A 26,342-nucleotide genomic window follows, 5' to 3' on the forward strand; every position below is an offset into this window, starting at 1 on the left:
TCAAGTTGTCTCCTTGTTTGTCTTCTCGCCGTCTCTGCTGTGGTCATTGCAGGATGCAGCATTCAACTCCCACGCATAAACATCACAAATGACAAACGAAGAACACACCAACACAGAGAACGATTAAAGATAAGAAATAAGGAAATGCTTTCTTTTTTTTCCCCTTGTTTCCTGACAATGTGTCTCTCCTCTCTGTTGGGGGTGCTGCAGCGCTTTGTTTACATCCCCCCCCCCCCCCAACCCCACCACCACGTTTAAAGCCAGCTACACTACAGTGACCCCCGCCATGTGATATAGTCATACCATCAGCACCATCCCCATGCCAAATAGAGATGTAACTCACTTTAATGCACTGCTGATGATGCTTTGCTGCCGCTTCGTGGCGTCTTGCACCGCAGATTGCACAGAAGCCCTAATGTAGCGCCGCCTCATGCATCCATTTGATTAAAACATTTTATGGACTGTGAAAGAAAATATAGTTTCTCGATTTTGTTTTGACACATTTGGGTTTGTTGTTGATCACTTTCGGCGTAAGTGGCTGCAATCACGCACGCGAGTATCCGTTTTTGTAATTTGCCGTTTTGTTTGTGCTCGGTGGGTGTATTGTATAATGTGATGAGGCTTCCTGTATGGGTGAGTTTGCCACATTGTGCAAGCAGGTTTCTGACTTGCGCAGCTCATGTTAGCACGCGGGGGGTAGGTAGCTCATTATCCTCCGATTTCACTGAGCATATTAATGACTTGTTCCTTTCTTACTTGAGCTGTTGCACACAGTGTAATTATACTTGTAAAACCAACACAGCCCATCTTGAAAATGGTTGAATCGAACCGTCAGAGACCTTGACTTGTACTGTTGCAGACACTTCCGACTGTATAACAACTAAAAAGATGGCAAGCGCATGCACTTATGTATGCCGGGTGTCCTCTTCCCACCATCTGTGCCATCAATCACACCTGCTGAGCAGGTATAATCATGGTGGAGGGGAAGTCTTTTTTTTTCCATTTTTTATTTTATTTTTTTATATAAAACAAGAGTCCTCTTAGTTTACGAGTCTTCTGTTCCCTGGTGGCATTGCTTCGTCCTTTTTTAGATGAGTTACGTCGCCTAAGAATCTTGCAGCATTGAAGGTTTATAGGAGGAGATCTTTTTTTTTATACACTGCATGATAAAGATGTCACTTCTAATGGCATTGTTTTTTTTTTTGACCTCTCAAGATCGTGTCAGGTGACAATGACAGAAGGGAACAATGGGAATATTCACATACTTTTTCTGCCTGGATACATGCAGTTTCTAGTTGTTTTTGTCTGTAAAAGCTTCATTTTTTGTTTTAAGGTTAAGGTTGTCAAAATGAACACATTATCGTTGATTAGTATATCATTATTTTTCGGATTTATTTTTTTCACACTAGTAACTAGGGCAAGGGTCGGGAACCTTTTTGGCTGAGGGAGCCATACAAGCCAAATATTTTTAAAAGTATTTCTGTGAGAGTCATAAAATATATATTTTTTTAACACTGAATACAACTATATGCGTGCATTTTTAAGAAAGACCAACATTTTTAGAGTATAATAAGTCTCTTATTCTTTTTAATGACTTTGTTATTCTAAGGCGAACCAAAAATAAAAAAAATACTTCTTACCATTAATGCGACTTCTTAAACAGGTGCGGTAGAAACCGGATGGATGGATAAAAATGCATGAGAATGTTTTATATTTTGAAGGTTATTTTTGACACTGTGATTACCGACGGAATTATTCATTACTTATCGTGTTAAGCAATGTCAGCTAAGATTTATCAGAGAGCCAGATGCAGTCATCAAAAGAGCCACATCTGGCTCTAGAGCCATAGGTTCCCTACCCCTGAACTAGGGTTTGGCGAAACGGCTGAAAACTGTATCAAGGTAAATGTTTTGTATCGGTCAATAATAACAATAATTCATGATTGATAATTTTTATGACCTATAAAAAATAGGGACAAGGATAACAATGTAATGTATTTTTTTTATTAAAATTTTAACTTCCACTGATTATAATCCCTTAAAATATCAAGGCCTGCCAACCTGCCTTCCGCCCGATTGTAGCTGAGATAGGCGCCAGCGCCCCCCGCGACCCCGAAAGGGAATAAGCGGTAGAAAATGGATGGATGGATGGACATTGAACACTAATCAGTGACAGTGACAATGATGACTATGAGAGGACCGAGATGTCGAGCGGGTCTAACATGATATTGTGAAAGTCCAATCCATAGTGGATCCAACATAATGGTGAGAGTCCAGTACAAAGTGGATCCAATATAGTCCCGTTCATAGTGGAGCCAGCAGGAAACCATCCCAAGCGGAGTCGGATCAGCAGCGCAGAGATGTCCCCAACCGATACACTGGCGAGCGGTCCAGCCTGCGTCCCGACTCTGGACAGCCAGTACTTCATCCATGGCCACTGGACCTGTGTCCCTCCCACCCCCCTTCCACAAGGGAGAGGGGGGCAGAGGAGAAAAAGAAAAGAAACGGCAGATCAACTGGTCTAAAAAGGGGGTCTACTTAAAGGCTAGAGTATACAAATGAGTTTTAAGATGAGACTTAAGTGCTTCTATTGATGTAGCATCTCGAACTGTTACTGGGAGGGCATTCCAGTGAACTTGAGCCCGAATGGAAAAACCCGTCTATAGCCCGCAGAATTTTTTGGGGCTCTGGGAATCACTAATAAGCCAGAGTCCTTTGAACGCAGATTTCTTGCCGGGACATATGGTACAATACAATCGGCAAGATAGGCTGGAGCTAAGCCGTGTAGTATTTTACACGTAAGTAGTAAAACCTTAAAGTCACATCTTAAGTGCACAGGAAGCCAGTGCAGGTGAGCCAGTACAGGCGTAATGTGATCAAACTTTCTTGTTCTTGTCAAAAGTCTAGCAGCCGCATTTTGTACCAACTGTAATCTTTTAATGCTAGACATGGGGAGACCCGAAAATAATACGTTACAGTAGTCTAGACGAGAGGTAACAAATCTTATTTTTTTATTTCCGAACCTTACCATTAACCCATCAACAGCGCAGAATTACTGAAAATCCTTAAAAATATAATTCCAGCAGTTTGTCCAAGTAGTGTTACTGCCTTGCATGCACAAATGGGCGGTTTGTTGATCGGTAGTGACAGGATGTCAATATGGAAACCGCTAAAAACAATGAATGCCCCCTTGATGGCAAATTTTATGAGGGAAAAATGAGGGATTAATCGGTTAGAAAAAAGCTTTAAAGGGGCCCTTTTATGCAAAACCAACTTTTCTTACTGATTGGTGCCGTTTGTCATGTATTTGGGATTCGCATAATTCCTGGAAATTTGAAATCAAACCATAGAATCATGGCGGAGATGTTTATAAAACAATCTTGGTTTTCTTCGTACTTTCGGCAAAGGAACCGTTTGAAATTTGCCCCAGGTGTGACGTTTTTTGCTGGTGTGACATCAGCGGATTCTCTATATAAGGTAGAAATGTACCCAAAGTGCTTTGCACGAGTCTACCAGTGAAGTCAATATGCTCTGTCTTTTTCCTCTATCCTTTTGTTGTGGGGTATTAATCCTCCGCTGTTGCCATTTCTAATACAAATGTGCGTACAGTTCCGACTTATATCCGTCAGTAGACTCGCTGAGCAAGTGCTAAAAACTACAACATGCATGACAGGGAGAGGGCGCTGTCGAAGTGGAGGCACGTAAGTTAGACCACCCACACAGTGGCACATCCTGAAGAGACGGTCAGAAAGCGATTGAAGATGGTCTATAAAATATAATCTATGCAACATTTTGACCAAATAACCACCATTACATGTTATGTAGACCACAAGTAAGTGTTTTAAATGTCAAAAAGAATCACAATATGACCCCTTTAATTGATATCCTGTTGCTTCCTTTATTTGTTTCAAGGGGGTAACTAATGATAATTGATAAAATCGGGACCTCATGGAGTGCCCAGAACTTAAAATATTTGGACATAGTTTCTGCACGGTTTCAGCAAGAGAGCGCACATGATGTGTGGGTGCCATGATTTGTGTGGGAGTGAACTGCGGAGAGTTCGTTTATTTATACTTTTAAGCATTCTTTGGTCATTTATCTGATTGCAACCGGACTGTTCTAAAATATTTCAACCAAGTAGTATTTTTAAAAATATCTAAAATAAATAGACACAATCCACTTTCTTAGCAGAGGAGACGTCAAATATTGTTCTGGCTCCGTAAACCATATTATTTTTGTTTAGATATCCATCCATCCATCCATTTTCTGCCGCTTATTCCCGTTCGGGGTCGCGGGGGGCGCTGGCGCCTATCTCAGCTACAATCGGGCGGAAGGCGGGGTACACCCTGGACAAGTCGCCACCTCATCACAGGGCCAACACAGATAGACAGACAACATTCACACTCACATTCACACACTAGGGCCAATTTAGTGTTGCCAATCAACCTATCTTTATCATTTATTTTAAATTGTAAAGGGTGATCAGTTGTTTCACTTCTGATTTATGTGACGTCACGCGAGTTCACTTCTTGTTGACCGGATTTTGTGTCCCTCTGTTTCAACTTGACATTGTCAAGTTTATCGATCACTTTGTGCAAAAACATCACATCCTTTATGTTTAATGTGACTACTGTAGCTCACTTGTTTAGACAGGAATGTCTTTGTATTAGGGCTGGGGGATATTGGCTTTTATTAATATCGCAATATTTTTATGCCATATCGCGATATCCGATATATATCTCGAAGTTTTTCCATAGTTTAGAATGAAAACTTGATGCATATTTCACACCAGTATGATGAGTCTATGCTGGGGGATATTGGCTTTTATTAATATCGCGATATTTTTATGCCATATCGCGATATCCGATATATATCTCGATGTTTTTCCTTAGTCTAGAATGAAAACTTGATGCATATTTCACACCAGTATGATGATTCTATGCTGGGGGATATTGGCTTTTATTAATATCGCAATAATTTTATGCCATATCGCGATATCCGATATATATCTCGATGTTTTTCCTTAGTCTAGAATGAAAACTTGATGCATATTTCTCACCAGTATGATGATTCTATGCTGGGGGATATTGGCTTTTATTAATATCGCAATATTTTTATGCCATATCGCGATATCCGATATATATCTCGATGTTTTTCCTTAATCTAGAATGAAAACTTGATGCATATTTCACACCAGTATGATGATTCTATGCTGGGGGATATTGGCTTTTATTAATATCGCAATATTTTTATGCCATATCGCGATATCCGATATATATCTCGATGTTTTTCCTTAGTCTAGAATGAAAACTTGATGCATATTTCACACCAGTATGATGAGTCTATGCTGGGGGATATTGGCTTTTATTAATATCGCGTTATTTTTATGCCATATCGCGATATCCGATATATATCTCGATGTTTTTCCTTAGTCTAGAATGAAAACTTTATGCATATTTCACAGCAGTATGATGATCCTATATGTCTACATTGAAACATTATTCTTCATACTGCATTAATATATGCTACTTTTAAACTTTCATACACAGAGGGAAATCACAACTAAGTCAATTGACAAAAAATGTAGTAACCTTTTGTAGTAACACTTCTGCTGCATACTTTGCATAAGTCTGTTGTCTGCTGAAAATCTTCCCGCTTGAAGCCAAACCACCGCCAGATGATGGACCCCCTGCGTTTTTTTGGGGCATTAATTGTTCTTCCTCCATTTGTGATCAGTTTTTCACCTTCTCTCTCTTGTAATGTCACTCAACTCGCTCCACTGCGCTTGCGCCACCTGCCTCAGATAACGTTAGTCATGCTGCTACCTCGCTGCTCGGCGAGAGCGTATGACGCTACACGCGCGACAATATGTGACGTACGTAAGAAGGCGGGCTTGTTTTATGTTTCTGTGAGAAGGAGAAACTAGAACAGGGGTGTCAAACTCAAATAAAGAGCGGGCCAAAATTTAAAACTGAACGAAGCCGCGGGCCGAGGTTGAACAAATTAATCCTTTAATAGGGACCCAAACAAGTTTTGCATTAAATATTGACCAAGCAAGGCTTATATAACTTTATAGTGACATGCAAAATCGAGTTTGAAATAATAATAATTAAAACATATCAAAGAAAATAAAAATACAAATTGAATGCCTCTTTTCGGCGGCGGGTTTGAGTTGGGGCGGGGTTTGGTGGTAGCGGGGGTGTATATTGTAGCGTCCCGGAAGAGTTAGTGATGCAAGGGGTTCTGGGTATTTGTTCGGTTGTGTTTATATTGTGAAGTGAAGTGAAGTGAATTATATTAATATAGCGCTTTTCTCGAGTGACTCAAAGCGCTTTACATAGTGAAACCCAATATCTAAGTTACATTTAAACCAGTGTGGGTGGCACTAGGAGCAGGTGGGTAAAGTGTCTTGCCCAAGGACACAATGGCAGTGACTAGGATGGCGGAAGTGGGAATCGAACCTGCAACCCTCAAGTTGCTGGCACAGCCACTATACCAACCAAGCTATGACGGTTGGTAGTGTGTTTATGTTGTGTTCTGGTGCGGATGTTCTCCCAAAATGTGTTTGTCATTCTTGTTTGCTCTATGTTCACTGTGTGGCGTATATTTGTAACAGTGTTAAAGTTGTTTATACGGCCACCCTCAGTGTGACCTGTATGGCTGTTGACCAAGTATACCTTGCATACACTTGTGTGTGTGTATGAGCCGCATATATTATGTGAGTGGGCCGGCACGCTGCTTGTATGGAGGAAAAACGGATGTGGCGACATGTAGAGAACGCCAAAGGCAGTGCTTTTACGGCCCGCCCCCAATATTTTTGTCCAGGTGGAAATCGGGAGGGGCACTGAACTTCGGGAGTCTCCCGGGAAATTCGGGAGGGTTGACGAGTATGAGTATTAGTGGTGAATGCGGTGTTACAGCGGCGGGCCAGCTCTAATCTTAATTTGATATTGCCTCAAGGGCCAAATGAAATTACACGGGGGCCAGAGTTTGACACCCATGAACTAGAAGGAGTGAGAAACGCCTGTAGTGTAATGCCCGCAGCTAAAAGCAACTGCGTGAGAACGTATACTCGAATATTACAATACAGTCATTTTCTATATCGCGCAGAGACAAACCCGCGATATATCGTTTATATCGATATATCGCCCAGCCCTAGTTTGTACACATTTAGATTGGGGAATGATGTTTCGTAATGAGGAATGATGTTAATGTCTGTTGTTTACATGTTAGCATTAAAGCTAGCTAGCAAGTTAGCGCGAGTCAGTCCGTCTGTAATAAAGTGCACTTACCAACGTACTTGCAAACCCGATTTTCCCCAGGAGACTCCCAAATATCAGTGCCTCTCCCGGGGCAACCATTTTCCCGAATTTCTCCCGATTTCCATCTGGACAACAATATTGGGGGCTTGCATTAAAGGCACTGACTTTAGCGTCCTCTACAACCTGTCGTGGCGTCCGCTTTTTCTCCATACAGCGTGCCGGCCCAGTCACATAATATATGCGGCTTTAACACACACATACATGAATGCAAGGCATACTTGATCAACAGCCATAAAGGTCACACTGAGAGTGGCCGTATAAACAACTTTAACACTGTTACAAATATGCGCCACACTGTGAACCCACACCAATCAAGAATAACAAACACATTTCGGGAGAACATCCGCACCGTAACACAACAGAACATATATCCAGAAACCCTTGCAAACACTAACTCTTCCGGGACGATACAATATACACCCCCGCTACCATCAAACCCCCCTGCCCTCCATCTCCTGAATTCGAAGGTCTCAAGGTTGGCAAGTACGGTTATCAATGACGGTTCCTTAATTATTTTATTTTAATACGGTAATACTGATCGTTTTAAAGCGGTTATCATTACTACTGTTTATTTTGCCCGCAGTTGCAGAAACCGATGCAAACGAGTGGCCGCTTTTGCAGATCGTCTCGCTCTGCGAACACGGACATTAAAAACACAAACTTCGGTATAAACGTAAGGGCCGCGGCTCCGCCTCGCTTCTCAAAGAGTCAAAATGATTCCCCTCTTCTTTTCATTCCGCTTTAGCACAAACGCACACCGCTGTTGAAACCGATGAAAAGCATGAATGCTCTTGAACATGGCGATTCATCGACGCGGGAAAACTTACCAACTTAATTTTTATTTATCGTAGGTTAATTGACTTATCCAATATCGGCCCAGGCCTATGTACCAATACGACTTTTGAAAACATATGTCCACTGCACCTCTGTTTGTTTGTATTCTGTTGCATTTTTCTACATTAAAGGAGTGGCAAACTGGCTCTTTTTAATGGGTTGTACTTGTATAGCGCTTTTCTACCTTCAAGGTACTCAAAGCGCTTTGACACTACTTCCACATTCACACACACATTCACACACTGATGGAGGGAGCTGCCATGCAAGGCGCCAACCAGCACCCATAAGGAGCAAGGGTGAAGTGTCTTGCTCAGGACACAACGGACGTGACGAGGTTGGTACTAGGTGGGATTCGAAACCGGGACCCTCGGGTTGCACACGGCCACTCTTCCACTGCGCCACGCCATCCCCATTAACAATAAAGGCTGCCGAACCCTTGTTTATGTATTGGAAAGTAAAGTTTCTTCCTCTTACAATTGTACCGCCATGGTTAGTTTTAGAGTATTCCTGACTTTCTCTTCCAGGAATCCCACTTTTTTTTTTTTAGCAGGTCTGTGCACTATTCGCACAAGTGTGCCAAAACCTTGTTTTGCCCCAGTGATCTCGCTTCGTCTGAATGATGCCTGAATAGTACATGGCTCCGGCCTGCCAACCTCCTTTCCCTCCTGCTGCCGTCAACTGCATGCTCAGCCGGCGTTGACTGACAGCACTTCTTACCTTCTCGCTGACGTCCGGCCTTCTTCTCCTTCTAGCTGGGCGCATTTTGTTGCACCCGTGACTGAAATTGTGCCCTCAGGCAGGTTGTAGACTAACAGGAAGCGATTGCTTACTGTCGTAAAATTATTAGTCAGGCACGTATGAGTAGTAGTATTCGCTGAATCGGTTCCAAAGCCAACTCTAAATTTAGGTCATTGCCTTGTAGGAAATCCCTTGGACCTCCATGTTAATGGTTCAAATTGACTGGGCAAGAGAAGTGACTCAAACACATTCTTATTTCTCTCTCGCTCTCTCTCTCTCACGCAAGTACAGTTGATTTTGCGTACATCCCGGCTCCCAACCTCGTTTGCATCACTGGAGATACTGTCAACAAAATGGCCGTGCATATTGTGCATTTCCCATGCACTTCTCCTCCAAAGCTGTAATCATTGTGGCTTTTAGACAGGTTGTGAGTGCTTTTAATGAAACACAAACCTTTGAATGATGCCGAACATCATAGTACAATTGCCGTTGTGGGTGTTCAACAGAAGGTACATGTTGTCCTAATCACCCCCTGTGGTCCACAGTAAGTACATTCATGCATAATGGAGACTGGTTGCAACCAGGGGATAACACATGTTAGCCCTTGAATTGTACATTACTAATGTTACAGGTGTTTTTTTTTTTTTTATGTTGGTGAGGAATATGTTAACCAATCCTCAAGGGTCTTTGGCTGCCAGCGGGATGCACTGATTGTGCTAATTCCAATACATGTATACAATAATGTGATGTTTTATTGGTCCCACCAGGGAGATTCTGCTTTGACTTCCTCCCCCACTTGCTAATGTATACTTTGAAATGATTGTCTGCAGGGTAAATTGCCTGTAAAGAATGTTTTTGCCTTACTGCATTTATTTCTATAGAGACCGCTTAAAGAGACGCTTTCAAAATTGCAATTAGCAAAGTTTTTTTTTTTGTGTGTGTGTCCCTGACACAAATTAGGATGTGCAGATTGGAAGGGGGCGGGGGTTTGAATGACAAGTTTGCTCGCTGTTTTGCATTGTTTGCTCATGAAGGTGGACAAGGACAGCTAGTCCCTTCGGCCCCTCTGGGACAGTTGCACAAACTTTTTTCACCCACAACAGATTCATTTTCCAAAATGGCATGAAGTGTCTTTAATTTATTCCAGCAGTAGTGAGGGCATGGTTGTCTCATTCTTAATGCACAAGAGATGCCCTCAGAGAGTCGGAGAGATGAGCTAGCCTGGCGCTAATAAAACGACATCTGCAATTTAGCCTGTATGTCAACTGTGCTCACGCTGCACTCGCCATCTCTGCCAACTGGGAAATGGAATTTTTGCTCTTCTCAAATGATTTACATAGAGCTCGAGACCAGATGAGTAGGAAATGTGGTTAAAGAAATACTATGAACGCGTGTGGGTTTGCATATAATATCACCACTGTGCAGATGGTTTGCATAGCTAATGCAAATTTTTCGCTGATCTTTTAATGCGGCTTCACAATTTCATAATACGTGTTGGAATGTCTCCCTCAATTAACCACAGCTCCCCCTGTGGTGGCATCACTCGTGGCGCTAACACCACCATGCTTTACACAAATGTCTTGCTTCTTACTTATGTTACCAGCTATTTGCACAATAATGGCTGTGTTTAGAGCAGGGGTGCCCACACTTTTTCTGCAGGCGAGCTATTTTTCAATTGACCAACTCGAGGGGGTCTACCTCATTTATATATATCATTTATATTTATTTATTTATGAAAGAGACATTTTTGTAAACAAGTTAAATGTGTTTAATGATAATACAAGCATGTGTAACACATATAGATGTCTTTCTTTCACGAAGACAAGAATATAAGTTGGTGTATTACCTGATTCTGATGACTTGCATTGATTGGAATCAGACAGTAATGATGATAACACCCACATTTTCAAATGGAGGAGAAAAAAAGTTGTCCTTTCTGTACAATAGCACATGAGAGTGGTTGGTTTTTGGCATCTTATTAATCCAGCTTCCATACACTTTACAAGAAAAACATTGGCGGCAAATTCCGTAGCTTGCTTGATTGACATTCACGGCACCCGAGGGTCTTGTGAGATGACGCTGGCTGCTGCCAATTCATTATTATGAAAAAATGACAGAGGAAGGCGAGAAACACTTTTTATTTCAACAGACTTTCGCGCCGTCCCTTCCGTCAAAACTCTAAAGGCCGACTGCACATTTCCTATCTTCACAATAAAAGCCCTGCTTCATGCTGCCTGCGCTAACAAAATAAGAGTCTCTGAAAGCTGGCGTGCACAAGTGATGTGCACGCCAGCTTTCTGAGGGATCGCTTGTGCACGCCAGTTTTCCGAGACTCTGTATTTAGTTAGCGCAGGCAGCATGAAGCAGGGCTTTTATTGTGAAGATAGGAAATGTGTAGTCGGCCTTTAGAGTTTTGACGGAAGGTATGGCGCGAGAGTCTGTTGAAATAAAAAGTGTTTCTCGCCTTCCTCTCAGTCATATTTTCTTAATAATGATCTTGCAGCAGCCAGCGTCATCTCACAAGACCCTCCGGTACCGTGAATGTCATTTAAGTGACGTCTTGGTGAATATTGATGATCACTAATTTTTAGGTCTATTTTTTTTTAAAAGCCTGGCTCGAGATCGACTGACACACCCCCCGCGGTCGACTGGTAGCTCGCGATCGACGTAATGGGCACCCCTGGTTTAGACAATCGCCATTACTACATGAGCACAAATAATCTTAATAAAGGTCCAATTAGAATAAAAATGCAACATATAAACACGTCAATCGGAAATTTGTAATTCAATACAGTCCATTTGGAAGTAACATTTTGGTTTAAATGAGTGATTCTTAGCCCGTTGTTGGCCAAAAAATATGTGAGCCGGTACTCTGTTGTAATAAACCTTTCCACCACTTTTGTCAGTAATGATAATCTCAAATAAACAGAAGACCTCTGGAGATAAACTCATAGAGAAGTTTTTTAGGCGTAAAAATTATAACTAAAGTGGTGAAGTTGCATTTTTAATTGAGCTTTATTTTATTGACAACTTAGTTAAGAAATATATATATTTATAATTGATTTTTTTGTTTAATTTCTCTCTTGTTATGCAATATATTTAATTACTATTTGTTTTTGTAATTAGCCTGATCTAACCCTAAGGTTTATGTGTTAAATAGATAATACTCTTTGTGATTAACACATGGTTTCATATCTTCTTTAACAAGGTTGTTAGCCTGTTAAGCTGTAAAAATGTAAATCAACCAAAAAATCAATAAGTCAGAGTTAAAATATCCACTACAGTAGTGGAAAAGTTTGGCCCCCTTGGTATTCCGAACATCGTCAATGTACACACGCATTCGGATTCGGATTTCGCCGTTAAAGTACAAACACCTTCAATGCTCATGTTTGCTACATCAAAGTGTGGCCTTTTTGCCTTTTTGACAGCCGGAAGTAAAATCTGTCTGTTACTGAAACACAACTTTCTTGTTAGAAACGTTAAGAGCTTTCACAGTATCATGTTAGACCCGCTCGACATCCATTGCTTTCGGTCCCCTAGAGGGGGGGGGTTGCCCACATCTGAGGTCCTCTCCAAGGTTTCTCATAGTCAGCATTGTCACTGGCGTCCCACTGGATGCGAATTCTCCCTGCCCACTGGGTGTGAGTTTTCTTTGCCCTTTTGTGGGTTCTTCCGAGGATGTTGTAGTCGTAATGATTTGTGCAGTCCTTTGAGACATTTGTGATTTGGGGCTATATAAATAAACATTGATTGATTGATTGATTGAGAGAACTTTGGATTTTGTGAACATTTTGACAGTAGAACGGTGAGAAACACAAACTTCTGAAAATAATTCCTTAAAAATAATAATTTAAAGAAATTACAGAAACAGACAAGGCTGAAGAGGAGGAAAATTATATGTGTAGGATGCAAAGAGCAAATGAGCGGTGGACGTTTGATTATAACATAGACAAAAGTAGTTTATTCTACTATTTCCGAAAGAAAATACAGGCCACATGATTTAATTTGATTGCCGCATGTATACGCACATCATGATCAGATCACTTAGGATTACTTTGTGTCAATGAAAACAGTGGATTTGGAATTCTAATCAACAAAGGTTTGGATTGGAGTGGAGACATTTTATTATATACGTCCAACTCTTGTGGTTCGGTGCCTGCTTTCTTATCCGCTCGGGACTCCATCCTGGGTCTCCCGTATGAGAAATGAGCGTGGTAGCTACCAGGTTAAAGTCCCGGGCTATCAACTCGATAGCCAGCCATGTTCTTGAGGTCGGCAGGGAGTGAGGTTTACAAACATACGCAAGGCTTAGCCACACTCAGTTACACATGTAAACATAGCTATTTTCAGTGGATGGTCAATCTTTACTGCAATACAAGCTGTGCAAAAACTACTCCAAAGTACATCCAGGTTTTTCCACAAGTTACTTGAGAAGCTATCCTGTCATAAAAATGATTGCTGAAGTCTGAGATACCGTACGTTGTACTTAACATTATTGTAGCGTTAGGATGTAGCCTACTGGCATCGCACGTGCTTCTCGACCCCCTCGCCGCCCCCTACGACGAGATTAATGCCAGGTGTGAGAAATATAACATAGTTTAATTAAGGCAGAGTCCACAAGATTCATGGACTCATTTCGTTGTCTGACAGTGCAAATGAAGGTTCAAAGGGTGCACGCCGAGAGAAGGGGACACCCTTGACTAGCTTTTAAAAGAATAATGAATGCAGAGCTGCACGCGGAGTAACGATTTCACCCTTAATGACTTGGGCTTCGGCGAAAACGGTACATAACTTCCCCGTGGCTTCCGCATAAAGGCACATGTCATTTGAGGCGGACTAATGGTGCATTCAGGCACACTTGTGAAAGAGCTATGGAAAATGATATACATTTTTACCGACCTGTCGGTGAATCTGCAGAAGTGAGAGTTGGGCGGTGATTTCTAAAGGCAGACAAATGTAACACCGGTGTGCTCATTCAGCAGCAAACATTCCTTTTGCCTTCATCTTTACGACTGATCACACACTGTAAGTTGTTAGTGATTTGCTGCTCTTCTATACATGTTACCTTCCTCTACCTAAGGCAAAAAAAAGGATACAAAAAGAAAAAATCCATAACTTTTTATTTATATTCATGTCTGGATATCAGTGTTTTTTTTTGTTGTTGTTTTTTTTCTACCACTTCCAAAGGCAGTTGTAATCATCCCTGACTATAACGTTCTTCCAGAGCCCTTCCCTGCACTAGATCACTATTGGATTTCTGCATAATTAAAGCTGCACGGGGCAAAGTAAAGAGAAATTTTAAGTGGGAACCGGGCAGGAACTATTGTGAATAAATGTCCGCTTTTATCAGGCGAACAAGCTCTAATGCTTTTCACTCAATTTAGCCAATGGACCTAGCCCGTTGCTGTTTAGCTGATTTCTATTTCCGATGCCGCTATCTGTCTCTGACTTCATTGCATTTGCCTTGAAGAACAGGCCAGGCACAGTCATTTGGCAGCACAGATCAATACCATTCACTCTGGGTGAAGGCCTTATCAATTTCCAGCCAGTGCCTTGAATACAAGTCTTGGAAGAATTTGTCTTATTTGTTAGGTACATTTGTACACGTTTGCTCGAGAGGAGTAAGTTAATGTAGTGCCGTTTTGCTTTGCTTTTCCTTAATGTTCCCTGGTTATGCAAACTAAGCCATTTAAAGATGATATAACAGTAATATGTGTCACGAGGGCCTGCTTGTGACCACCAAACGTGTGAAAATATATGCTCTATGTTTGAGAGAACCGGCATTTTTATGATGTCATTCATGAAAAATATTCCGTGATACTGCCTCTGACCAACCCTTAGCTTAATGATCACCGCACCTTTTTTACGTCCAACACTTCACAAAGAAGGCTTTTAAAAAAAACTATTTTACAAATGTAAAATAAAGAGCCAACTGTTGTGAGTGAACAAGTGAACAACGTCCAGTCGAGCAAAGACCTCTCCCAAAACTTCAAAATTGACTTTTTAATGATGTTCTGTCCGTGTTATTTAGATGTAATTACATTGAAATTCAACAGGGCTGTCTTTGGTAAGGCGTTCCATAGTCTAATCCGAATTGTTAGATTTTTTTGTATAATTGACTAATTGTTGGACATAGTTATTTTTTTATAGGAGCACAGCTCAAAACAGTTCTCATGTGCAACTTTGATCAGTAAAAAAAGGCTAAAACACTCAGATAATCAAACTCGGAAGAAAATGGATGGTTTAGCGAGGGACCAGGTTGGGATCTGGTGTTGCGACGAAAAGACGATCACACTTTACAATCTAAATAATGTATAAGTTGTGACAAGGTTTCAATAAAAGAGGCTTCATGTCTGAGGAAACTACACTCCCGAAGGTGTGGTTGACTCCATGTCTGGCGCTGACGCGTCTCGAAAAACCCTGCATGCCCATCTCGGAACATCCGCCCAATGTGGGGGGGGGGGGGGCTTGGATACCCAACTGGCCTCCCACCAACAATGGGAGGGTAGGCATTCAATCAAATCAAAATGAAGTCTGGATTAATGGCTACAATGAGCACATTTTGGAGTGCACATCTTTTTAAAGTGTGGTTTTTAAACAGGGTTTATTAACCTTTTCATTTAATTTAATTAGTAATCGTAATCCAACCAATTTAAGTTTTAATAGGATACACCTTGTAAAAGTATATTAAAGCATGTGTTAATCACAAACATTATTTTCAAAGCTTAGGTCATGCTGATTACAAAAACAAATCCCGGTAGTAATCAAATATACTGAAAAATAAGGGACTCAAAAAAACCTGATTAATATGAAATGTACATACAGTTATGCATTGCTAAAATAAATACATTCTCACTAAATTAATACATATTATTAATGTACATGTTTCTTAAATATACTGTCAATACTTTAAAGCGCAAAAGGAAACGCACCTTCACCACTTCAGCTCCAGACTTTTCTGTTTGTTCTGTTTATTTGATATTGTCCTTACTGCCACAAGTGGTGGAAAAGCGTACTACAACTTAGTACCTTACGGACCACAGCTGAGAAACAGATATTTTTGGTGGACCTCTCGGGGGCGCTTGGGACCCAACAATGGGCCTCGGCCCTAGGGTTAAGAAGCACTGGTTTAAAGCATAATACTGATAAATCTTGTTTCCTGGGGTCGCACATCCCCCCCACCCCAAACACACACACACACCACACAGGAGTGTCCAAACTACGTCCAGCCTGCGGGCGTCTCAGTTCGGCCCACGAGTCATCATGAGTTTATTAAGCAATTAGAGATTTTAATTTTAATTTAATTAGAGATTTTAATAATACATTTTAAGAAGCCAATTTATACTGTATGACACTGCTCTGTTGCCAGTTTGTGGACTACATCAGGGGTCCCCAACCACTGGCAGTTTTTTTTTGTTATTAAAACAACATAAAAAACGCAAGATACACTTACAATTAGTGCACCAACCCAAAAAAACTCCCTTTTTCATGACAAAAACCTCCCTTTTTCATGACAAGGAACCCCCCTCCCGCCGGGCCACGGGACAAATTATCAAGCGTTGACCAGTCCGCAGCTACAAAAAGGTTTGGGACCACTGGACTACATGACTACTTTAGACATATGACCAAGTATCATGCTTTGAATAAAATTTAGGGTAGCATTTAGATATCAAACCCAATGCAAACAACCATCCCTGGGTGACGTCATACGCAAATACAGTGTTAGCTTTCACTGTTATGCTGATGACACCCAACTCTACATGCCCCTAAAGCTGACCAACACGCCGGACTGTAGTCAGCTGGAGGCGTGTCTTAATGAAATTAAACAATGGATGTCAGCTAATTTTTTGAAACTCAACGCCAAAAAAACGGAAATGCTGATTATCGGTCCTGCTAGACACCGACCTCTATTTAATAATTCAACTTTAACATTTGACAACCAAATAATTAAACAAGGTGACTCGGTAAAGAATCTGGGTATTATCTTCGACCCAACTCTCTCCTTTGAGTCACACATTAAAAGCGTTACTAAAACGGCCTTCTTTCATCTCCGTAATATCGCTAAAATTCGCTCCATTTTGTCCACTAACGACGCTGAGATCATTATCCATGCGTTTGTTACGTCTCGTCTCGATTACTGTAACGTATTATTTTCGGGTTTCCCCATGTCTAGCATTAAACGATTACAGTTGGTACAAAAAACTTTTGACAAGAACAAGAAAGTTTGATCACATTACGCCTGTACTGGCTCACCTGCACTGGCTTCCTGTGCACTTAAGATGTGACTTTAAGGTTTTACTACTTACGTATAAAATACTACACTGTCGAGCTCCATCCTATCTTGCCGATTGTATTGTACCATATGTCCCGGCAAGAAATCTGCATTCAAAAGACTCCGGCTTATTAGTGATTCCTAAAGCCCAAAAAAAGTCTGCGGGCTATAGAGCGTTTTCCATTGGGGCTCCAGTACACTGGAATGCTCTCCCGGTAACAGTTCGGGATGCTACCTCAGTAGAAGCATTTAAGCCTCACCTTAAAACTCATTTGGGGCGGCATAGCTCGGTTGGTAGAGTGGCCGTGCCAGCAACTTGTGGGTTGCAGGTTAGATTCCCGCTTGTGCCATCCTAGTTACTGCCGTTGTGTCCTTTGGCAATACACTTTACCCACCTGCTCCCAGTGCCACCCACACTGATTTAAATGTAACTTAGATATTGGGTGTCACTATGTAAAGCGCTTTTAGTCACTTGAGAAAAGCGCTATGTAAATATAATTCCCTACGCATTTGTATACTCTAGCCTTTAAATAGACCTCCTTTTTAGACCAGTTGATCTGCAGCTTCTTTTCTTTTTCTCCTCTGTCGCCCCCTCCCTTGTGGAGGGGGTCTGGTCCGATGACCATGGATGAAGTACTGGCTGTCCAGAGTCGGGACCCAGGATGGACCGCTCGCCTGTGTATCGGTTGGGGACATCTCTACGATGCTGATCCAACTCCGCTTGGGATGGTTTCCTGTGGACGGGACTCTTGCTGCTGTCTTGGATCCGCTTTGAACTGAACTCTCGCGGCTGTGTTGGAGCCAATATGGATTGAACTTTCTCAGTATCATGTTAGACCCGCTCGACATCCATTGCTTCTTTCGGTCCCCTAGAAGGGGGGTGGGGGGCTTGCCCACATTTGAGGTCCTCTCCAAGGTTTCTCATATTCATCATTGTCACTGGCGTCCCACTGGATGTGAATTTTCCTTGCCCACTGGGTGTGAGTTTTCCTTGCCCTTATTTGTGTTCTTCCGAGGATGTCGTAGTCGTAGTGGTTTGTACAGTCCTTTGAGACATTTGTGATTTAGGGCTAAATAAATAAACATTGATTGATTGATTAATTGATAGTCATGGTACAAAAACAATAAAAAATCGAATCAACCGACATGGTCACACATAACACAATGTAACACAATTTGTGGAAACGTCCATGCACCATGAAAAACTGCACAATTACATCCATTTAAATCCATTACAAAGCAGAATGGGAAAAATGCAATAACACTATCTCCACACTTATCCGTGTTTGGCACATTTTAGCTGCTTGATATTTCTGATTGATTACAAAACCTCAAGGAGGTTTTTAGGGAAGTAAACAAGGTCGGAGTCCTGCTCTTAATATCAAATGATATTAATTATTTTTATATCGACCCTCGACCAAGTTTTTCTGCCCAATGCGGCCCGCAGTGCAAAAAGTTTGGACACCCCTGCCTTAAGGCTTACTTAAAATTGTTGGTCAATACTATGACATACCGTAGCACCTTTTAAATGTAGCAACGGTTGTAAACAGACAGGAAAAACGACATAAACGGGTTTTTTAGAAGTTGCATTAAATTCTTCAACGGCAGCACTGACCGTGAGCCGATAAGTGATTTACAGCCTCTTGACCGTGTAGATAAAGCAAAGGCACGGGAAATACCTGCTATTTACGCAAAGGCAAAATTGACTCACCCATTGTTCGAATAACAATAGATCCTGGTAGCGAGATAGCGGTACCAGTCAGAGCACTGCTTACACCGACACTACAAGCCGTCACTACATGCTGTCAAGGTGCACATCACAGAGATAGTGCCATAGACTTGATGTAATGTGTAGCAGCGAGCATTAATAAGCTTTGTCAGGAGCTTCATTGACTTATAATAGCACTCTTCTTAAAATTACTAGAAATGCTACATTTGCAATCTTTCATTGGATTCATTTGATGTGATGGCCCTTCAACTCGCCGACAGAAGAATATTATGTTTTATTTTATTCCAGGCTCATCTTCAATAAAAGTACATGAGTGGTTGGTTATTTGATTGACAGATATGATTGTTCAAGACTTTTTTTTGTGTAAAAATAGACAGTTTTATGTCTTCCACAGCTCCTCTACCACATGGGGTACCCCAGGGCTCAATCCTTGCCCCAATCCTATTTGCGCTTTACCTTCTCCCCCTTGGTTCTATTTTTAGGAAGTATGGTATTGCATTTCATTTTTATGCCGATGATTGCCAGATCTGTTTTCCCATGGCACAAAATAACACAGTTCAACGTCTCATTGACTGCCTACACGACATCAAAGCCTGGCTTTCAGCTAACTTCCTGAGTCTAAATGAAGACAAAACAGAAGTTATGTTGTTCGGTCCAAGTCGCTCTCCCTCCCCCAACGTTGACCTCGGCACTCTGACCCCGTATCTCAGCGACTGTGTCACAAACCTGGGGATAAAGTTCAACTCAGATTTTAAATTCGAAAAACAAATCAGCAGCGTCGTTCAAAAAAGCTTTTATCAATTACGCCAAATAGCGAAAGTGAAACCGCTTCTGTCAGGACATGACCTTGAGAAATTAATGCACGCCTTTATCTCAAATCGTTTAGAGTACTGCAATACCCTGTATGTCGGCATTAGCCAGGCCTCTCTCGCCCGCCTGCAGCTCGGGCAGAACTCTGCTGCTGGTCTGCTAACACAGACCAGCAGACGTGAGCACATCACCCCTATATTAGCATCCCTTCACTGGCTCCCTGTGCGTTATCGAATCAATTTTAAACTCCTTCTATTTGTTTTTAAACGTCTAAACAACCTCGCGCCAACATATCTCTCTGACCTCCTTCAGCCTTACTGCCCCACTCTATCCCTAAGATCAGCCGATCAGCTGCTACTGACGGTCCCTGACACAAGGCTGAAGCTTAGAGGTGACAGAGCTTTCGTTGCTGCTGCTCCCAAGCTCTGGAACGACCTGATTAGACAAGCCTCCTCTCTTCCTGTTTTTAAATCTCTCTTAAAAACACACTTTTATTCCTTGGCTTTTAACACTAAGATATATCCATCCTGCAATGGCGTCCCATTGTACACCTGCTGTGAACCTGTTTTTTAATGTTTTTATGTTTTTATTTATTCATTTATTTTTTATCATGTTCTGTTTGTATTGTGTTGTTTGCTCGGTCTTCGTATTATCTTTTAACCTGTCCATTGTACAGCACTTTGGCTACCCCTGTGGTAAATTTTAAATGTGCTTTATAAATAAAGTTGATTTGATTTGATTTGATTTATTTAATGACCCAGTAATGTGAAGGTGTACCAAGAATGTTTTTAAATCAGGATAACATTAAAACGGTTTGAATGACCTCTTTATCAACACATAATTGTAATCATTCATTTAAATAAGAGGTTAATTTTTTTATTTTTTTTATTTTTTTTACAGAAGAGCTTCGGAAACTCAGCTGGTCTGGAATCCCGCGACAAGTTCGGCCAATCACGTGGAAGCTCCTCTCTGTAAGTTTCACACATGCTTACTTCCCTGCTATTCATTGTGGTTACATTCCGAGAAACCCCCGGAATGACAAAAATCTGCAACTAATTAAGACGCCCATACAAATATCTATTTTTGACACCTCAATTCGCTTTTTCTGCTTGGGAAAAATATTTTGTGGGGTCAAAAACTATATTCATTGTGAGTATTTTTCTGGGTAGCTTATAGCAGTGGTTCTCAACCTTTTTTCAGTGATGTATACCCCCTGTGAACATTTTTTTAATTCAAGTACCCCCTAATCAGAGCAAAGTATTTTTGGTTGAAAAAAAAGAGACGAAGCAGTAAAATACAGCACTTCATCATCAGTTTCTGATTTATTAATTTGTATAACAGTGCAAAATATTGCTCATTTGTAGTGGTCTTTCTTGAACTATTTGGAAAAAAGGATATAGAAATAACTAAAAACCTGTTGAAAAATAAAAATTCAATTAAAAATAAAGATTTCTACACATAAAAGTAATCATCAACTTAACGTGCCCTCTTTGGGGATTGTGATAGAGATCCATCTGGATTCATTAACTTAATTCTAAGCATTTCTTTACAAAAAAAGAAATCTTTAACATCAATATTTATGAAAAAATCTAAATGTCAACACTGAATATTGCATTGTTGCAGGTCTTTTCACAGTTTATGTACTTACATACATATTTCATTGAAGTATTAATCAATACATATATTTATAAATGACTTTTGCATTGTTGCTATTTTTAGAATATTTAAAAAAAATCTCACGTACCCCTTGGCATACGAAGTTCAAGTACCCCCATTTGAGAACCACTGGCTTATAGTATGGTAGTCTTTAAAAAACCCAAAACAAACAAAAAAAAACATTCTTGAATTTTTGTTTAAACTTTTTTCCCTGACATAAAATATGATTTAATATACAGTATATTGTTGAATAATTATATAGAAATAATGAAATACATACCCCAAAACTTGTTCAAATTAATTTCCTTGATATTAAAATAAAAACTGTATAATGTATATGCTTAAATAATTTAATACAAATAAAAATGTTGAAATAAATGAATATATATTATAACATAGGTCATTGTCATGTAAGTGCAGAAAGTAACTTTTCTATCACACTTTCTTTGATCTTCTGAGTTAGTACTACTGCTGCTACCACTACACAAAGTACACACAGTGGTTAACTTGTAGAACTAATAATAAACACATTACACATGATCTCCACTAATCACAAACACACAAAGTTGCTGTCATCCTCTTTGTCCTGACACCCCCCCCACTCACCCCCCTTTTTTGATTTATGAAGACCGGTAACAGTTTGTGTGTTTTGAATAGGGGAAAATTAATTGCGAGGAACCAATAATTTATTCATGAAACACTCGGCGTGTTTACTCATTAAGCCATTGTTGTGGTGTACAGCGGCGAGTCTGCAGAGGGACGACGGGCTTTTTGAGCACCGTGACTCTCCCATTAATTACCGCACAATAGCTAATGTGCCGCAGAAAAGATGTCATTAAAGGTGTTAGTGTGTGCGGCGGTGGTGTTGGTGGTGCAGAGCTACCCCACCGGGGGCTTTTAATTGTTTACAACTGCCTTATTTGGTGCCGTACTAAATTGATGCAATATAACACCATAGGACCCTGCAAGAGATACCGGCCGTTTAATGGTCTATCTGCTGTATGTTTGCTGTGCGGCCGCATATATGGATGTATGGCTGCTGTATATGCATGTAAAGTTTGCATAAGTACATCTCCCCCGTGATCTACATTGAGAAATGCTTCCCTGCGGAGAAATGAGTGTTACAAAAGCAGGAAGTGGGCTAGGACAAACTAGCAACGCAGCATGCCGCAGAATTATGAGTGACCTTTCTTCCAATACCATTCCCCCTTTTGTTCCAAAGCGTCATCTTTTAGTCACTCGCTTTGGGTAGTGCATTTATAGTAGTTCGTGTGGAGCCTTTTTTTCCAGAAGATTTAGGAAGCCGATAAGGCTACAGACTGATTGACGTTAACATTGAAATGCTGTCTTTAATGCGCCAAAACCCATTCGCAGCACAGTCAGTTTTTACTGTCGGTTATGTGTTTGTCCATGCTTTTTAGTGTCATTACTCAAAAGTCCACTAATAGATTTGTACCAGACTTGATGGCCTGGTGGGGCATAAGTGAAGGACAACTTGATAAATAGTGGGGTAAGATGCAGTATCATGAAACTTTTTTTAATACGCTGATAGAAAATGCTTGTTCACTTCATTTGTCACTGAAAGGTGAGTCAATGACGTGTGTGTAGTGGGGGGCTTATACTAATTAAAAGTTCTATATTGTGGTACTTTTCAGCTATTTGAATGTCTCATATGCCCCATTATAGTGCCTTAGCCAAAATCTAATTTTTATGTTAATTTTGACAATTTTAAAGTACTTCTGTGAACAACGTTTTAAAGGGTAGCTGCATTTTTAAAAAATGTTATCATTCACAATCCTTAAGTAAGACAAGAATGTTATTCTTTTTCTATGCATTGTAACCTAAAGGGGAACATCATCACCAAACCTATGCAAGCGTCAATATATACCTTGATGTTGCAGAAAAAAGACCATGTATTTTTTTAACCGATTTCCGAACTCTAAATGGGTGAATTTTGGCAAATTAAACGCCTTTCTGTTTATCGGTCTTTTAGCGATGACGTCAGAATACAATGATTTGCAAATCCTTTTCAACCCATATTCAGTTGAATGCACTAAAAAGACAATATATTTGATTTTCAAACTTATAAACTCTTTTTTTTTTCTTCAAATAATAATTAACTTAGAATTTCATGGCTGCAACACGTGCCAAAGTAGTTGGGAAAAGGCATGTTCACCAATGTGTTACATCACCTTTTCTTTTAACAACAAACAACACTCAATAAACGTTTGGGAACTGAGGAAACTAATTGTTGAAGCTTTGAAAGTAGAATTCTTTCCCATTCTTGTTTTATGTAGAGCATCAGTCGTTCAACAGTCCGGGGTCTCCGCTGTCGTATTTTACGCTTTATAATACGCCACACATTTCCGGCGGGAGACAGGTCTGGACTGCAGGCCGGCCAGGAAAGTACCCGCACTCTTTTACTATGAAGCCACGCTGTTGTAACACGTGTCTTGGCATTGTCTTGCTGAAATAAACAGGGGCATCCATGATAACGTTGCTTGGATGACAACATATGTTGCTCCAAATCCTGTATGGACCATTAAGCATCAATGGTGCCTTCACAGATGTGTAAGTTACCCATGCCTTGGGCACTAATACACCCCCATACCATCACAGATGCTGGCTTTCGCACTTTGCGCCTATAGCAATCCCTATGGTTATTTTCCACAGTTTCCAAATATAATTTGAAATTTGGACTCGTCGGACCACAGAACACTTTGTTCACTTTGCATCAGTCCATCATAGATGATCTCGGGCCCAGCAAAGCCGGCGGTGTTTCTGGGTATTGTTGATAAATGGGTTTTGCTTTGCATAGTAGAGTTTTAACTTGCACTTACAGATGTAGCAACCAACCGTAGTTACTGACAGTGCTTTTATGAAGTGTTCCTGAGCCCATGTGGTGATATCCTTTACACACTGATGTCAGTTTTTGATGCAGTACCACCTGAGGGATCAAAGGTCCTCAATATCATCGCTTATGTGCAGTGATTTCTCCAGATTCTCTGAACCTTTTGATGATTTTACGGACCGTGGATGGTAAAATCCCTAAATTCCTTGCAGTAGCTCTTTGAGAAATGTTCTAAAAATGTTCGACAATTTGCTTACAAAGTGGTGACTCTCGCTCCATCCTTGTTTGTGAATTACTTAGCATTTCATGGAAGCTGCTTTTATACCCAATCATGGCACCCACCTGTTCCCACCTAGCCTGCACACCTGTGGGATGTTCCAAATAAGTGTGGGATGAGCATTCCTCAACTTTATCAGTATTTATTGCCACCTTTCCCAACTTCTTTGTCACGTGTTGCTGGCATCAAATTCTAAAGTTAATGATTATTTGCAAACTAAAAAATATTTCTCAGTTTGAACATCAAATATGTTGTCTTTGTAGCATATTCAACTGAATATGGGTTGAAAATGATTTGCAAATCATTGTATTCCATTTATATTTACATCTAACACAATTTCCCAACTCCAATGGAAACGGGGTTTGTACTTGGTATTGTTACAGTTGATGTCTGTAGATCCACCCATGGCATTTGTTTACATTTAGAAGCTCTAACTTGCTGTTAGCGGTTAGCTATTATATCCTCCTACTATGTGTGGTGAAATATGTTTCGCTATTCCTCGTGCTGCAGGGGTAATATTTGTAAGAAACTTACTTTATCTGTCACAAAGGCGGTGAGGATTAAAACACTACCGACTGCAAATGGACAAGAACAAGAGGTCAGCACCTCTTGCAGTAAACGTGACATATATACATTTATTTCATGTATAACCCGTATAAACTTTCCACATTGCTAGCGTGTTTGAAGGTTGCGAAAAGAGTGCATATTTCCCCAAAAGTTGTTTATATTCAGACAAGGCAAGTGTGGAAATAGCTTTCCCGGTTGTGGCCATTTGAGGTGTGTCGCTTTCCAAATCATGCCCAACCAACTAAATTTACTACAAGTGGATTACAATTAAGCAGTAGGAACTAGGGCTGGGCGATATGGCCTTTTTTTAATATCGCGATATTTTTAGGCCATATCGCGATATACGATATATATCTCAGTGTTTTGTCTTAGCCTTGAATGAACACGTGATACATCAATCAATCAATCAATGTTTATTTATATAGCCCTAAATCACAAATGTCTCAAAGGACTGCACAAACCACTATGACTACGACATCCTCGGAAAAACCCACATAAGGGCAAGGAAAACTCACACCCAGTGGGACGTTGGTGACACTGATGACTATGAGAACCTTGGAGAGGACCACAAATGCTCAAATTTTTACTGCATACCTTTGGTAAGTGCCGGAGTGAGAAGAGGTTTTAAAATAATTTGCGCATGCTTACTTTTACCGCATGCCTTTGGTAAGCGCAGGAGTGAGAATAACTTTTAGATTAATTAGCTCCCCGGCTGCAATTCAAGGAAATACGGTATACTTGTATAAGCGCTTTTCTACCTTCAAAGTACTCAAAGCGCTTTGACACTACTTCCACATTCACTCATTCACACACCCATTCTCACACACTGATGGCGGGAGCTGCCATGCAAGGCGCTAACCACGTCCCATCAGGAGCAACGGATGTGACTAGGTTGGTATAAGGTGGAGATCGAACCAGGAACCTTCAGGTTGCTGGCACGGCCACAATCCCAACTATGCTACGCCGTCCCCTGATTTATTGGTTTTTAATATTTGTAAAAAGCTGTAAAAATGTTTTGGTAATGCGATATTGTGTGTACAATTTTATTCTATTCTGGAATAAGTCTATAACATTACAAATTGTCTTGTCAATACTTTCCAGATGCACTGTATCTACAATCAGCCCCCAGGGCATTTTAAAAAAAACTAAATCTGCAAAGTCAAGGATTTTTTAAGATGGCCTTGGCAAAAGTTGACCCTCTACTGCAGTGGTTCTCAACCTTTTTTCAGTGATGTACCCCCTGGGAACATTTTTTTTTAAATTCATGTACCTCCTAATTAGAGCAAA

General features: G+C 40.7%; 1 protein-coding gene across 3 annotated transcripts in view; it reads left to right on the forward strand.

The window, feature by feature from the left end:
* Positions 1 to 26,342, forward strand: part of tbc1d22a (TBC1 domain family, member 22a) — a 348,296-nt gene that overhangs the window by 35,414 nt on the left and 286,540 nt on the right. For all 3 annotated transcript variants that reach the window (XM_061914479.1, XM_061914478.1, XM_061914480.1), the window contains exon 6: positions 20,605 to 20,675. In XM_061914479.1, coding sequence (XP_061770463.1) covers positions 20,605 to 20,675 — 71 coding nt within the window. The remainder of the gene's footprint in view (positions 1 to 20,604; positions 20,676 to 26,342) is intronic.

The sequence above is a fragment of the Nerophis ophidion genome, linkage group LG10, assembly GCF_033978795.1.
Source record: "Nerophis ophidion isolate RoL-2023_Sa linkage group LG10, RoL_Noph_v1.0, whole genome shotgun sequence".
Taxonomy (NCBI): Eukaryota; Metazoa; Chordata; class Actinopteri; order Syngnathiformes; family Syngnathidae; genus Nerophis; species Nerophis ophidion.